Consider the following 16,655-nt stretch of genomic DNA (forward strand, 5'->3'; position numbering starts at 1 on the left):
AGGACATTCAAGGTTCCGTCAGTCCTTGAGATTCTTTCTACTGCAGGACTGTGAGGAACATGCTTCTGCTGATTATCAAGCCAAAATAACTGACATCTTCACCAAACCAACCCCATCTCACATACTATCCTCTGTGAAGGAAGAAGTGGTAGCAATATCTTTCATGCATTAGGCTCTGGAAAGTGAAAAGGAGACATCCCAAGGATGTGTTCCTTTAAAAATTACATTGGTTTATTTCACCTCAGCTACCTTTGCTAAGGGGAGAAATTGTTCTGTTCTGAAGCAAAAGGCGAACATTACCAGTGCCTTCTGATTTTTCCCTCTGTTGATTTAAAGGGCTAATTCATAAGGACTGACTTCATCCTGCCACTTTAGATCCACTGAAATGTCCTTTAATAATCAAGTTTCCTATTAATAACTTTACTGTGTAAGAGGAGTGAAGTCAATATATAATTTAGTGGCTCTTCCTGTCAGGAGCATTATTGATTCTATTACTAATGATTTTGAAATGATATGCCATTATGCAAATTCCGTCTGTTTTAGATGTCTTTGCCAGGCACCTACAAAAGTACTTTTTTCTTTTTCTTCATCTTTGATTTTTCCAGTATCATAGTTATCAAGCACTTCAAAATTTTCTAAGAATTGTGATCCTATGAATAGGGATATGCTAGTGATAAATCATAAATGCTTATTTTATATGTGTGGAGCTATATAACTAACTGTGTTTCCCACACTCATCAGCTACTTAGAGTATAGAAAATAGGCCGGATGTGGTGGCTCACCCCTGTAATCCCAGCACTTTGGGGAGGCCAAGGCGAGTGGATCGCCTGAGGTCAGGAGTTCCAGACCAGCCTGGCCAACATGGTGAAACGCTGTCTCTACTAAAAATACAAAAATTAGCTGGGCATGGTGGTGGGCATCTGTAATGCCAGCTACTCAGGAGGTTGAGGCAGGGGAATCACTTGAACCTGGGAGGCGGAGGTTGCAGTAAGCTGAGATCACACCATTGCACTGTAGCCTGGGCAACAAGAGCGAGACTCCATCTCAACAAAAAAAAGAAAAAGAAAGAAAATAAAGCCATTAGAGGATTTAAATATTTATGATATTCACCAAGGTTTAGAAACAATAGGTTGTTTGGTGATTTATTTATTTGTGAATAAGTTGCTTTGTGAACATGAAACAGGTACGTTTTCTACACAAACATTCACCCTATTAGCAAGGCTACTTCTACCATCTCCACTCTGCTTTATTTCTATAATCCAATAAAATATGTGATGAGATGCAGGGTGGGTTGCAAATACAAGATGGAGAAATATAACGTCAGATGTTTTTAAGTAATGCTAACGAGAATATTGCAACATGACTCTCACAACGAGTGGTTTCAGTTTGATGTACCCTACAATGAAGCATCTTCATAATGGACGTTGGGCCATCAAGTCCAGAGAACAGTAGTGTGGCCCTATTATTGTCCATCAGCACTTTCCTACCCTTGGTCTCACCATGCTGTTTGTTTTTGTAGAAATGTATGACTAAAATTTAAGATTGCAAGACTGTGAGATGGAAATTAATACCCAAAATGCATAAGTTTTGTTGACAAAGAAGACAGACATTTGGCGGTTTTGTTTAGGGCAAATTTAATCTATTTTACAACATCAAATTCAGTTCTAATTATCAAATAATCATTCCTTACATCCATCCTCCTGTGCCTTCTCTAATATTTTATGTTTTTTGGATATTAGGGAAAAATTAAACATTCTAGTTTAGTCACAGCAGAATAATTTTTTATACTAAAGATGCAAATTTAAAAAATAATTCTAAAAGGAAGGAGCTGTTTACAGTATACATGCAACTGGACATTATCATACTGTTGGTAGTTTTGTAAATATCTAACCACTCTTTAAAAGATGATTGTGGCTTTAGTCACTTATAGCTGTTCATCTAGTGTGTTCATATTTCAGTATTTGAGGACAGAAATGAGATAGAAAGGAGTTTCATGAGCTGCAGCTTTTTAAGAGTGAGAAATTGGAATGTGAGTATCATTCAAGAATGTTCTTTAGCTGAGGAACAGAGAGTATGTTATTGGGTTTCAGGAAACCAGAACCAATCATTTGGTCTCAGGTCTACAATGCTAAGCCAAAAAGCAAGACTTAAGCATTTGGCATTAGGTGCTGGGAAATTCAGGGAATTAAAAGTAACTTCTACCTATGACTCCTTCATATTAGGAAAGAAGACTGATATTCTTTAGTATGCATAGATCTAATGAGACTTAATGTCTTGGATAAATAAAATAAAGACAAGATTATAAACCAATTTCCTTGCAGAAGACCTAAAAATCTCCACCAAAATTTAAAAATGGCCATGCTGTTAAAATTCCATGTCTACAAACACTCATTGTTTCAGAAACATTGATCAGAATTGTTCTTGGCCAATGTTACTGGAAACATTTTTTCAAGACAAATCAGTGTTTAAGAGGCTTCTAATAAGTTGTAGTATATGAAGTGTTTAAGCCCTTATTAATTAAAAGGTAACATTAGGTTGGTTTATTTTCAGTCATCAAGAATGCTTATGGAAAGTTGAGATTTACATAATATTTGCATTTGTCCTACCTGCCTGTCAGTCACTCATAGCCATAGCACCATAAGGCAAGAACTGTTAAAGGTTGGATTACAGGAAGAAGAATTCTAATGAAAACACCTTGGTGTGTTGGTGACGTTTGAAAGTAGTGTAAATGGCATGTTTCATAGAAAGTTAAAACTCAACTTTGGAAGAATGAAAATAACTACAACATCATGACTCCCACCTGCTGCCACCCCACTTTCAAAACAGCTGTTGTGAAGCCACAGCTTCCATCTTTAGAAAGACAAACAAAACATGAACAACTTCCTGCTGTGGTCTAGCTGGAGAATCTGACTAACCTGAATAAGAGTTTGATTCTAAGACATTGGGTGGGGTGAAATAACTTGACTATATTTTCTTTGTGATATTTTTATTAATTTATTATTTTAGTAACAATTTATGATAAAAATACTATATTTGGAACTATAATAAAGCACAATGAAGGAAAAAAATGACCTGTAAGCCCATTGCTCAGAGATAACCTCTATTAATATCTTGATGGGATTTTTTGACTTGTTCTAAAGGAGTGAGTTCCAGGGCAGAGCTTAGACAATCCAATGGTTAAGGCATTTACTAAATTAATGTGTTTTTCTTTTCTTATTATTGTGATCTGTGTTTTTATGCTTTTCCTCCTTATGATGATGACAAACCTATTAGTACTGAATGCTATATTTTGCCTAAAATAATTCTGTGGCCCTGGGCAGGGGAGCTATGCATTGGGTGAAATCTCCGATCTTTCATACCTATCTGATACCCATTCTTGAAGAAAAAACTCACAGTACAGAAGTTTCTCGATTACTGCTTGTCTGAAAGTGCAGCTGGTTAACCTTGCTTTCCTCTTCTCTATGTTCCTTCTCTTCTCTTTCCTCTTCCCCTTGTTCGTCAATTTCTATTCTCTGTTTCAGCAAAACAATATCAGTCAAGGTAATTGATGATGAGGAGTATGAGAAAAACAAGACCTTCTTCCTTGAGATTGGAGAGCCCCGCCTGGTGGAGATGAGTGAGAAGAAAGGTGGGGGAGCTGCTCCAGGGCTGAGCCCAACAGCTTCTGCTGGCCTGTGCCACCCCTGGATGCCTGCACTCTTCAGAACATGACTTACAATGCACACATCCCTCCACCTATGTAACAGGGCACAGATCTCATGCTGAGCCACAGTGGACGGGCCTGTAGCTACATCAGCCAGTGTTAGTTGCGCTGCACATTAATGTCTGAGAGATCAATTTTCAGGGCAGTCAATCAAGCGTCCATTTCTGGGAAAGTTGCTGCAGATGCCATGCAATGCCATGCCAAAATACCCCAAAATGGGGTATCTACTGACTGCTAACTGAAGCGGGAATAATTCCTGAAAGTGATAAATTAGCAAAGAAAACTTAATGGGGGCCAGCCAAGAGTACCCAAGATGCCCTTTTACATACTTCAGGAGGCCCATGTGCTGCCAGTTCTCTCTCCATAACATCACAGTAACATTCAGCTTGGTGGACACCAAGAGCATGAGCGTGTGACTCCAACCATTTGTTTTGCCTTTGTCTTGTGTTCCCACAGGAAGATCATTACCATTAGAATATTTGACCGTGAGGAATATGAGAAAGAGTGCAGTTTCTCCCTTGTGCTTGAGGAACCAAAATGGATAAGAAGAGGAATGAAAGGTGTGAGAGTAAACAAAGACATACCAGCGAGAAATTGTACTCTTCTCTCTCCGTGTCTCCCTACTCTCACACTTAACTCTCTCCTCTTCCTCGGCTTCCAAGTACTATACTTCATTGCCTTTAAAGCTTTAGCAATTTCATTTCCCTTCCCTAATTCACAAGTGCAACAGGCAACGCCCACTCTCTTCAGGAAATGCCAACTAACCTTGATTGCAACCAGATTTAATAACACTGAAAGGGATTTCTGTAATTCAGAAATGATTATATAAAAGAATGTGTTTAGTTTTTCACTACTCACGGTTTATTCTAAAATGTCACTCCAATTATTAAATCTCCCCTAAAATTTTAGTGATAAAGACTACTTAATACCTCATCAATCATACCTCAATAAAGCTGGAAAAAAGAAACTGCTTAATACCTGTTAGTAGATGACCCTAATGGCAACTAACAGGAAACTTCAGAATTCAAATAATTAGGCTTCTTTAGAGAACACAGTTTAAAAATATTTAATAAGAACAAAGATCCTTAAAGAGTAGTATTTTCAATATTCTAGTGCTCATTTTAGCATATTTTTATATCAAATACAACATTTAAAAGGCACCATACCTATGAAACCAAAGCCTACCTAGCTTTATGCTCCAAAATCTCTTGATACTTACAGAATTAGTAAATTATTAACATATATAATAAAAAGAAAAAATAAAAGTAGTGTCCATTATAACTAGATTTTGCTGACTTTGCTGATTATTAATATATGGCATTTATTTCATAGGAAAGACAGCAATCTTGTATCAGCTTTTCAGAGGATTTTTTATTCTGAATTGTTCATAGGGCTTCATATAATTATCCTCTAATAGTGGCCATTTTAAAAGGAATTCTGGTGATTTACTTGTTGTGTAAAATGAGCAGACCACATATTAATAGCTTTTATTAATTGCATACAAACAATTGGTGAGAGCAGTATGATATAATGAGATGGGCCACTTTGTAAGAAATGTATGCTTTTACAAGTAGAGGGAAAAATAAAATATATAGGACTAACTGCTATGTAGACATATAGGAAAATTTATCCCACGTTCGTCCCACGTTTGTGGCCTCACAGTCCATTGGTGGGAAAAAACACATATGTTTCTGTGTTAATCAAGTTCAAGATGGCAACAGGAGTCTTTGGAGTGATGGGAAAAGGAGCACTCAAGACCTGTTTTAATGTAGCCTATTTAATATGCTCCATAGATGGTAGACGGAAGAAAAAGAGACCAGAAAATTATGCTGATTTCTTACAAAGATGGGATCCAAAATGCCTCATTAACATACAGGAGAAAGCACTTTCCTCTAAATGTATTCCTCCAAAGAACTTTATCTCAAGGAGGAGCATCTTGGATTCTGCTCTTTCAATTGCCATTTTAGTAAAATATGCTCTCATGTAACAGCAAATTAAAATTCCTTAATAGCACTATCCAGTTTCACACCCGCCAAGTGAATTCTTGTCACTATTAATAAATTACTGACTTTTTTTTAGAAAGTATCCTCTAATGCCACTATCATTAGAGAGAAAACTGGGCCCAAAAAAGTAACCGTAACATTCCCGTCTTCAACTCAGGAAATAATTTGATATATTTAGCAAGGTTGCTTTTACTAAAATAAAGTGCTACAGTACATTCTGGGCTTAAAGCACATAACCTGAAAGACAAATTATATATCCCCCTCCCCCCAACCCAATGCCCTGTCAGTTTCCTGGGATGATATGTCCACTAGAAGGATTCTGGTTATCTAATAATGTACAGAATTCACAGATAAGGACACAAATAGGTGTTAATTCCTGGGACTATTAAGCTTTAAGGATTTTAAAACATAAGCAATTCTCGGTGGACAAAATATCATCCAAATAGAACATCCCAAGATAGTGCTTTACCTTGGGCTAAACTTTCCTTCCAGGCAGGGAACCCAAAATGGAATTTCCCAGGATGTTTCACCTGTACTTACTGAATAAAAGGTGTGATACCTGAGTTCCTGGGTTATTTAAGACTTCCATATGTTGGATTGACCAAATCCCAGGCAATGTTTAATGAGGAAGCCTCACTCATATCAACTTAAGAAAGAATTTCATACAATGTTTCTACTGTATTTGGTAAACTAGATTTATATACTAGGTATAAACATATATACTAGAAATGTCTTATTAAATGTAAAGAAATTATATATAAGGTGAAATATATATACACACACACACACACATACACACATATATACGTATGTATTCAATCACACACATTTTCAGAAATTTCAGTTGGGATTTTTTATTCAGAAATATTCCCATCACTATATTTCTTTGGGGTATACACATTTTTAGCAGTGGCTCCCTACCACTGTAATCAGATCTGCCTGGATTTCTTTCTGCTGATATTCCTCTTACTTTCATTATTCATCTGGTCTCTTATTCTGTGTTTGTCTTTGTCTGTTTCCTTCACAGCCCTGTTATTGAATGAGCTTGGTAAGCATTTCATTTCTTGCATTTCCTTTCCATTTTTCTAGATTATTTTCCATTTCCGTCAGGTGATATAGTAGCTCTGTGACTTTTATTTCTCTTGACTTGCTAGCAAGATTGTTGTTTAGGGCCATTGACCTCATTTTGTCAAGGTCAAATAGTTTATATTGCATTTGTAATTTAGTACAACCTTTTAAAAAATCGGTGATTTAATTTGTGCATTAAATCTCATAATCTTAAAAGAATGATTAGTGATTCAGTCATGAATGTTTTCCTAGTCTTCTTGATTGTAAATATAATTTGGCAAGTACCTTGGGTGGGTTGTCAGGCAGTCTGATTTCACTGGTATTTGTTATGTAGAGTGTCAAATTATAACATTTGTTGTTGTTTTTTTTTCTTTTTTAGGTGGCTTCACAATAACAGGTATGAATTTTTCAAGTCTAATGCTATCTAACTTTTACTGTCTGTTCTCACCAGATGTTATTACATTAAAAAAAATTCTCATTTTTATTTGCTTTTAATGAAGGAAAATACCTGTTTGGTAAGATAATTTTTTTAATGTTCATTATTTTTCCCCAAATACCCTTAACCGTCAATCCAAACCCACATCTTATGTAACTTGCATTAATATTTAACTGTGGCACATGGTGTGCTCTTGCTGGTTTTACACATTTAACGTTTTACAAATTAATAATGTGTGTGTGTTGTGTTTATAAGCTGTTCATATGGAAAAACTGTAACTGTTCATATTTTGACACTGATCAATTTACAAATGTTCACATAGTGCTAATGATGTACAGTTCCCTGATAGAGGCTCCAAAGAGCACTAGAATAAGGTGACACAATTGCTAGCCTCAGAGAAACATAGAAGCCGACATCCAAGACAGATCCGTGGTCCAAGCTCAGGATCTTAATAACACATAAATGCCATATTGAGAAAATACATAAAAATACGTGTTGAGGAAATACGTAAAAATACATCATTTTAACACATAATTTTTAATTCATAAATTATGTATGTAAATACATAATTTATAATACATAATATAATACCATGTTGAGCAGAGCCTTCCCCTCATCCCACCACACCAATCTGAGGGTCTCCCTGGGGACTTAGGTTTTAGTATTAATAACATGGTAATGAGTAATATTTCTGCCACTTGAAGTATATTACAAAGTATTCTATAAAAACTCAAAATGTCAAAATTAAAAGTTTCAAGCATTTAAATTTAGAATGGTACTCAGCCTGTGTTGATTGCATTATTTAGCACAACTCTAAAACTATATTCTTGTGTACAAAACAAAGATATTTCCTTACAGCATCCTCTGTTGTCTCCAAATATCTCCTCAGCCTTTTAGAGTCATCTGTGCACATTTAGAGAGAAAGATAAATATTTAAACAGTAGGTCTGTCTGAAGCTGTAGGTTGACGATTTCTTTAATGACCTACATTCTACATCAGTATGTGACATCTTCCAATATATTGTGCCAATATCAAAATTTTCCAATATATTGTGCAGATATCAAAATTTTGAAATCAGAGATCTGAACAAAAATATTTAGAAGGAAATATACTTCAAATTTCTGATCACGAAAATACTATGTCTGGAACTGGGATGAACCTAATCCACTGTTAGTGCAAACTCATGAACAAGCAATTCCAAAGTGATTCTGTCCGAAGTAGAATTTTCTAAATGTGTGCAGTTTCATGTGGGCCGTTCCCCATGGGCTGTTGCTCTCCACTGCTTCTCTCTAGACATGGCATTTAATGACCAAATGATTCATAGACTCTGAGAGACACAGAAGTTGAAAGGGATAAAAATGTTAAACAGGACAAGTCTTTGTGTTGGATTTCTTAAATCTGATTCATCTGAAGCTCTTTTGGGTCAGATCTCCCCAGTTGTGTACTACTAAAGGTTATTTTTTAAATCAAGTGCAGGAATTTATACTCCTTTTTTTAAACTTTTATCTCCTTTTTCTCATTCCATCATTTTAACTGCTTGAAGTCCCGTTGTAAACACTCTAATTCTGTCACCCAAGGATAAATTAGTTATCCCTGGGAGATTTGAAGAAGGTGTAAATTTAGCAAGCCAGTCTTCATGACTGAATTGAAGTAATAATGTTTTTAAGTCAATCATTATAGAAATAGTGTACTATCCAACAGCACCTTCCATCCTGTGAAATCTGATAAATAGACCTTAACTAAAAACCTGTGGCTACTAGGATCCTCTGTTAAAACACATTGACGTGTTTGAATATCTTTCTGTTTTCTTTATTATTGAATGTGTCAGGATTTTTTTTTTTTTTTTGAGATGGAGTCTCGCTCTATTGCCAGGCTGGAGTACAGTGGCACGATCTCGGCTCACTGCAACCTCCATCTCCAGGGTTCAAGCGATTCTCCTGCCTCAGCCTCCTGAGTGTCTGGGACTACAGGCACGTGCCACCACGCCTAGCTAATTTTTTGTATTTTTAGTAGAGACAAGGTTTCACCACGTTGGCCAGGATAGTCTCAATCTCCTGACCTCGTGATCCACCCACCTCCGCCTCCCAAAGTGCTGGGATTACAGGCGTGAGCCACCACACCTGGCCCAAATTTTGTTTTAAGGGCCTTCCTTCTATGTCATTTGAACTATCCTCCCTTTTAATATCTCAGGTAATGGGATCCTAGTTTTCTTTTCTCAGAACTTCTTTGCATCAAATTCTATAATATCTGTCTGATAATATCCAACTTTTCCTGCCTTGGTCACAACTGGCATCCAAGATGACAGAATCACCTCCTACAAAGGTTTCTATCATTTCATGTAGTTCATTAAGTTCTTCCTATGACTGAAACTCTAATCTGAAATGGCAGTTTCCTATTACCATCACCTCTTCCCAAGACTTGAAATTAATGCAGTTAGAACAAGAGAATGTTCCAAAACTCTGGGAATTTTCTACACTGGCCTGTCCATTCCTACTTTCTAAGAAATCGTCTCACTTTACATGACCCATCTTTTCCTAAATCAAACCAGAATGCCTAGGATCCACTCTCTACTGATGCCCCTGAGGACAGTTCTAAAACTTAGGTCTACAGCGAAAAGCAGCTTTAAGCCCTAAAGAATTTTTCTTTGAAGTCAGTTGGAGGCTTTGAAGTCAAGGCTTTGAGATGCAGGGGCAGTAAGAAGAATTAATCTAGCCCTGGGACTGTGCCTGCAGCTTTTACATGGACTTGCACAGCTGAGTGTGAAAATCTAAATTTGAAGCAGAATATATGGAAATTGAAAAAAATCGTCTGATCCACAGCCTAATACCAATATTTCAGAGATCTCATTAGTGGTGGACATTAAGTGTTGGAGGTGCTTTTGGAATCTGCAGATCTTTACCTATTGTTCCCAGACCTTGCCTCATTAAAAGGCCCTTGTTTGGGCCTATGATCTCATTCCCCCTTGACCTTCCAGTCATGTGACAAGGTAACACTCTAAATATTATAACTCATTAGAGTTTGTAAAGATTTCTTTTTCATCATATCACTTTATCACCAACCTTATAGAGTAAGACATTGTTCTCACATATAGGGGAGGAAATGAAGGTTTAAATAAATTAATGATGACTGTTCTAATCCCAGCACTGTCCTGTTTCCTCTCCTCTAGCTTATTTCTACCTGCATCTTGAAATTATACATCGAACCCCTTTTTTACTCAAAACCCACATCTATCTAATAAATTCCATCATTATGACTTTCAGTTAAATGAAAAATGAGAAGTACCACAGAAGGGGGAAACTGGACCATATAAACATGAATAGTTTAATAAATTAAGTATTCTGGCTCACTATGGAGAGAAGAATGTATGTTTGATCCCCAAAACTTCTAAGATATAGTTCTCTAATTAAAAATCAGTCAGTATACCTATTTAATATTACTCCTCTAATCATATTATGCTTGGTACATAATAGGCTTAATAAGACACAAGACTTTTTAAGGAAGCCAAACTATGAAAATTCTGACAGTTGAAAATGTTTTCATCACTTCAATATGTAGGCTGGAGGAACAAAGCCTGTTAAATTCAGCTTCACTTTATAACTGAGAAGCCTGAGAGTCAGAGAAAGGAAAGCCCTTGCCTAAGTTTAGATGACAAGCATATGGCAGAGGTGGCACTGAATCCCAAATCTCATGACTCCCAGGTCAGTTATGGGTAGCTTTTGGTAGAGGCAAATAGCAAGTGAATCTGGAAGTCAGCTGAACCAGGAGTTCAATGAGAACCCCCTAGGCCTAGGTTAACCCTAGGTTATCCAAACAGTTGCTGTGATGATGGCCTACCTTTGCAAAAAACCTACAGGCGTACATAACATTCTCCCCTTCAGACTGCTCAGGAAATAAATGTAGTAAGCATATCCCCAGGTGTTGTGTTACTTGACCCTCCAAAAAACCTGTAACATAGACAGAGCAGGTACTATTGTCACCATTTTACATGGGGAGAAACTGGAAAAATGGCCTACTCAAGGCTATATTGTTGGGACTAATAGGCTTCCCAACCACAACACCTGCCACTATACCTTTTGTTGTTCCATGATGCTTCTGGAAGCGGTACCTTGAAGGACCTTGACACATCATTTAAGATACCTGTAGGAATCTGGCTGTACTCACTACCATGGGGCTTGTGGTTTGTTGACACAGTCTTGTTTGGCTCATGAAATACTCGCTCATCTCTGAGCAGTGATCTCCATCAGTAACCTCCACCAGAGCTCCCTTCTGTGACCTACCTAGGGGTGACCTATGACCATTTAATCCCCAAACTAACATTGCTTGTGATGTGTGCATCTGGGTGTGATGTTTAGCTTACTAATTCCACAAAGCTCTGATAGCAAATCAATGCAATCCATTCTGCTGATTTTTCTGCCTGTCCTTTTGCTAGGCCAACCTGTCTTCAGGAAGGTTCATGCTAGAGAACATCCGATTCTCTCTACTGTAATCACCATTGCAGGTACTCATTTCCTCATGATCCTTGAAAACCACAGCCTCCCAAAGTTCTTTAATCTTAGAGACATTAGAGTCATGGATTTTAGCCCCTCTCCTCTCTAAAACATTGCTAAGTAATGCTGCGGCTTCTCTGGCAGCCAGTGGTATGGTGGATTACAACAAAACACAAGCACGTGAGGGCAGAAAAGGAGCACTGAGGAGGGGCCAGCCCAGCCTGCAGAGAAGACTGATCCCATGGCCACTCTCTCCTGAGTTTCAATGTATTCCAGATTTCTTGCAAATATTTCTTCTCACACATCAGTTTTTATCCCAAGTATAATGAAGTTTCTTTATTTTATTTGAGATGGGGATTCTCTCTGTCACTCAAGCTGGAGTGCAATGGTGGAATCAATCACAGCTCACTGCAGCTTCAACCTCCTGGGCCCAAGGGATCCTCGCACCTCAGCCTCCTGAGTAGCTAGGACTATAGGTGTGTACCACCATGCCCAGCTACTTTTTGTACTTTTTGTAGAGACGGGGTCTCACCATGTGGCCCAGGCTGGTCTGGAACTCCTGGGCTCAAGCAATCCACCCGCCTCTGCCTCACCAAGTGTTAGGATTACCGGAATGAGTCACGGTGCCCAACCATGAAGTTTCTTTTAAAGCTGAGCTGTATTTCTTCCCAGAGCCTTCCCTTGCTGCCCCCAGGCAACATAATGTTAGCTAGATATGCACAGATGATAGTACATCTGTGGGGTTTCTCCGCAGGGGAAATAAATGACATTGACAGGGTGACTAGAGGATTACACAGCTATCCCAGATCTAATATAGGTTTAGAGCCCAAATATCATCTCTAATGATATTTGGGTCTATATCAGTCACTTTAGCCTCCAATCAGAGGCCAGCCACATGCTAAAAATTGTCAAGAGAGACCTCTGCTTTCTGACTTGTCAGCATAGTTCTGAGTGGAGGATCAAAATGATCTGGAGCAAATTGTCCCACCACTGGCCTTGTCCGCCTCTCCAAATTCTACATTGTTTGTACAGTTTTAAAATGTGACTACATTAAAGACTCCCAACAGTGTCCCCTGAGGTAGAGATCTTGATAATGAGATGGACCTTATGGGTTGTATTGTTCTCCCACTCTCAGCACTTCACCTCTTACACTGACTCTGCTTCAAAATACAGCTTGAACCAGAGAGCATTAGAAACAGCTTTCTCAAAATGCTGCTTTCCCCAGATGCCAGGTACCTATTAGCTTTTATTATTTGCTATTGCTCGCAAAATCAATTACTCAGGAGAAGGGAGATTCCCCACTGGTGATTCTATTCCAGGATTGTTTTATGTCCTGTCAATATTGATTTTAACAGTGGCTGTTAATTATGCATTTGATCTTTAAGTTGTTTGGATTGGTTAAGACTATGATGTTATATAATTTATTCCCAACTTCTCAATAAAAGATGGTGAATTTTAAAAGTGTGCATGTGCGCTCAGGAGGAGAAAGAGTATATTTTCCATCTGAGAGAACTAAAACCACAGCATGTTATCTCACTCTGCAGAAGTAAAGAAATGAAAGTGACCCCAACCATAGTAAAATAATCTGCTTTTGATCCAATGCTCCAAGAGAAAAGGAAACAAAATAGATGATTAAAATTTTTAAAATGCTGTTAAACCATTTCCCTATTCAACAGAAAGTATCTAAAGGCAGAAAACAGTTTTGCTAAAAACTAGACTTGGTTCTCATTTTTGCCAGTCAAAAATCTAGACCATAAATGTGAATTTATCAGTATAACTGTAGAGCAATAATAGAATCTATACAGCTGCCATTTCTCAGTTACATATAAATAAAAGTTTATGATACTTAAGTCAAAACGGCCCTGACCCTTCCATAACCCTGTACTTTTGTATTTTGATTTCTCTCTGCCTGGAATGAACTTCCGCATTCCACCACCTCCTAGCCATCCTTACCATCACCTTCACCGGGCAATCTTCTATATGTGCTTCAAGGCTGACTTCAAATAGCTCCTCTTTCCTGAAGCTTCCCTAAGAAAAGGAAGGCTTCCTTCCCTGACTCTCTTTAGGCCAACTGAGTTGTTCCCCAACCCTGGTCCCCTAGTCCTTATCATGCCTAGAAGTTGTCCGTTGTATATTCCTGTCCCCATTACATCATAAGTTCCTGGAAAGTAGAGGAGGAAGTGCTGACATGGTATGGAGTACAATGACATGTGCTCAATGAAAAAAATGATCCGTTTTTTATGGGTTGAGCAACTAAGAGGCTTTATTAACAGTGAGTTGGAGAGTCACACAGCAAATACTTATTGAGCACCTACTATATTCCATATATTGTAATAGGTGCCAGAGGATACAAGGATGGTTCAAAGCACAATGAAACTTATTATTCTATCTCGGTGAGTTTATGTGCTGGATATTTATATGTAAAGATAATTAAAAACTTAAAAAACAGTCTATGAAAATGTCCATGGTCTATACACACAACGAATATTAAGGAATTAATATAAGGTTAGAGTGGTAGTTCTTAAATCTCCTCACTCATCAATAGGGAGTTATTTCATGCCAGAAGAGGTGGGGTTTTGAAAGATAAGATTTAACCAAATGAGAATTGTGAAGCTTGTCCAGGTGAATACACAAAGGGATAAAAGTGTGGAATTAAGAAATCTAAGTCCCTTTGAAGCAAGAGTGGAGCAAATGATAGAAACAGTGTGCCTTACTGTTTTTTAGGTTAATATGAAATAAGTTAACACTATATTTCTTAATTTTTGTCATTCCCATACCGCTTTGGTTGCATACCAACTATGCTATTTACTTAATGTAATTTTTGAAATTGCCTCATGTTTATACTTTATTAAGTTTGTTTTTAAAAGAAAACTTTAAGTCACTAACACAGGAAAACTAGTATCGTTTGCCACAAATAGTAAAATTTAAAAATTTTTACAATGGAAAAAAGTTATTAAATTCTAGCTAGATGATGGCAAGTGCTCTATACCTGAGAACTATTTTGACTATCTATCTTAAAAGGTACAAGTCGAGATGTTAGGAACTAGTTACAGACCTAACAGCACCAAATTAAGCATTTCTTCCTGATCAGAAGGACTGAAGGATTTTTGGAAAAGAAAGAACCTTTTCACTCATTGTATGATTTGACTTCATTTACTTAATCCATGTCCAGTTATTTAATACCATGATCAAAACCAGTTTAATTTTGTGAAATGCTGCACTTAACAATGCTACCACATCACCTTTGTTTTATAATTTCTCATTTTTTTCTAGGTAGATTGCCTTGAGTCCCATTAAAAGCAACTTGTCGTTTATAAGTAAACTACAAAAAAGAAGGCCATAATAAATATTCTCCCCCAATATCTTCACAGTTTAAATAGATGTCCAAGTTGTAATATTCCTTCTTCTGAGAAAACCATTCTTGTTCTGTGTAAGTCTTCAACTCATCCATGTTCAGCTAAAGTTTCAAACAGTGTATAAACTACAATGTAGTTTAAACTACAAAGTAGCATAAACTACTGCTATGAAAACTACCAATAACATTATCCTGGGTTCAAGGATCACAAAGCAGTAGTAATCAAAATTATTAATTTCAGTGCTGGATAAATTGTACTTCATGTATCTCAGCCACCTCTCTTGACTAGACACACATAATTTTGCAAGGACAAATCTTGGAGAACCAGAACCCTTTGCCTTCCCTTGGGTCATAACTTCCCAATCCTACTATAAAAAATATTACCACTTTTATAGTTAAAATTAATCTCCTTGCCCCTCTCCTTTGCCTCTGCTAACATTCAGCAGCTTCTGACCAGTCCAAAATCATTTATTTTTAGTCTTCATCTAATTTATTTGGTGCCCTGTAATCTCTGAGGCTAGGAAAGCAGATTTTAAAATGGGCTTTTAGGAAGACACTATAAAATGTATACTAAAGAATTAATAAATATGCTACATTCTGCTTTTGCCTTTTGTTGGTTTCACCCTTGAAATATTAAATGCTGGCAGTGCCTCTAGCCCATTCACTCCCTGCCCTCACAATGAGCAGCTAGCCTAGGAACCATTCCCTGCAACAGTTGCCAAAGCAACAACGGAGCCACCATGGCATGGGTCCCTCAGCAGAAGGGAGGCCATGGGTCTTTGGAGGTAATGGGAGGTATGGACTTCTACAGAAGCTAATGTTTAAGTGTACCAGGCAGGAAGCCAGGACCAAACATCCCTTTCATTGGATGTCTTTTTAGTCAACAGCCCCCTGTTGGAGGCACTTTGTCCAGAGGTCCTAGAAATGAGGCCATCAGGGCTGAGGTCTTTCCATATCACTGATACTGTTTCATTGGAGACAATGTTCATTCCACTTAAATCTGAGAAGTAGCAGCTTGTCTTGTTTCAGCATTCTGGGCCTAAAGGATGAGGGTAATTATAGGACCAGTGTTTGTCCTTCTTATGTGCATGGCCTTTTCAGTCTGGGATTTATCCTAATGACCTTCACACAGAGAGAGCCAACATAATAATGTGAGCTTCCCCTCATTAATGGGCTCTTGGATCCATTAACATTTCCTCAGCACCCACCATCCTCTCCTGGACTGTAAGCTACATGGTGGTTCTGGAAATAATTGGGCTCATATGGTGAGTGAGTATTTTAACTCCCGAAAGGCCTCACCCTCGCCCTCCCTGTTTACTTTAAGATTAACATGGCCAAGGTTTTCCTAACAAATTTTGGCTTTGCACCAGATTGAAGCAGCACTGGAGCCCAGGCATCTCACAGAAATATGGAATGGATGTTTTGCTGTTTAACTTAACTTGCAACAGGGTCTCTTGGCAAGAGAGAGGCTAAAGTCAGAATTTCCTGTTCCCCCTCTCTTTGGGCCTCAGGCATTTTCTATTGCCCCTAGAAAGTGGAGAGGAAGAGGCCAGACTCTGCCATCTCTCAGGGTCACTCTAGCACTTTCAGTTGTGTTTCCCTT

The 16,655-nt window shown here is 37.8% G+C and overlaps 1 protein-coding gene across 12 annotated transcripts in view; it reads left to right on the forward strand.

The window, feature by feature from the left end:
- Positions 1-16,655, forward strand: part of SLC8A1 (solute carrier family 8 member A1) — a 389,853-nt gene that overhangs the window by 320,342 nt on the left and 52,856 nt on the right. For 6 of the 12 annotated variants that reach the window (XM_054474975.2, XM_054474978.2, XM_054474980.2 and 3 more), the window contains exons 3-7: positions 3,522-3,628; positions 6,734-6,754; positions 7,154-7,171; positions 7,275-7,289; positions 11,640-11,708. In XM_054474975.2, the coding sequence (XP_054330950.1) occupies positions 3,522-3,628; positions 6,734-6,754; positions 7,154-7,171; positions 7,275-7,289; positions 11,640-11,708 (230 nt within the window). Of the gene's footprint in view, positions 1-3,521; positions 3,629-4,159; positions 4,264-6,733; positions 6,755-7,153; positions 7,172-7,274; positions 7,290-11,639; positions 11,709-15,768; positions 15,848-16,655 lie in introns of those variants that run through there. The other 6 variants (XM_063648787.1, XM_054474974.2, XM_063648788.1 and 3 more) reach the window with 6 other exon arrangements.

This window comes from Pongo pygmaeus, chromosome 12 (genome assembly GCF_028885625.2).
Source record: "Pongo pygmaeus isolate AG05252 chromosome 12, NHGRI_mPonPyg2-v2.0_pri, whole genome shotgun sequence".
Taxonomy (NCBI): Eukaryota; Metazoa; Chordata; class Mammalia; order Primates; family Hominidae; genus Pongo; species Pongo pygmaeus.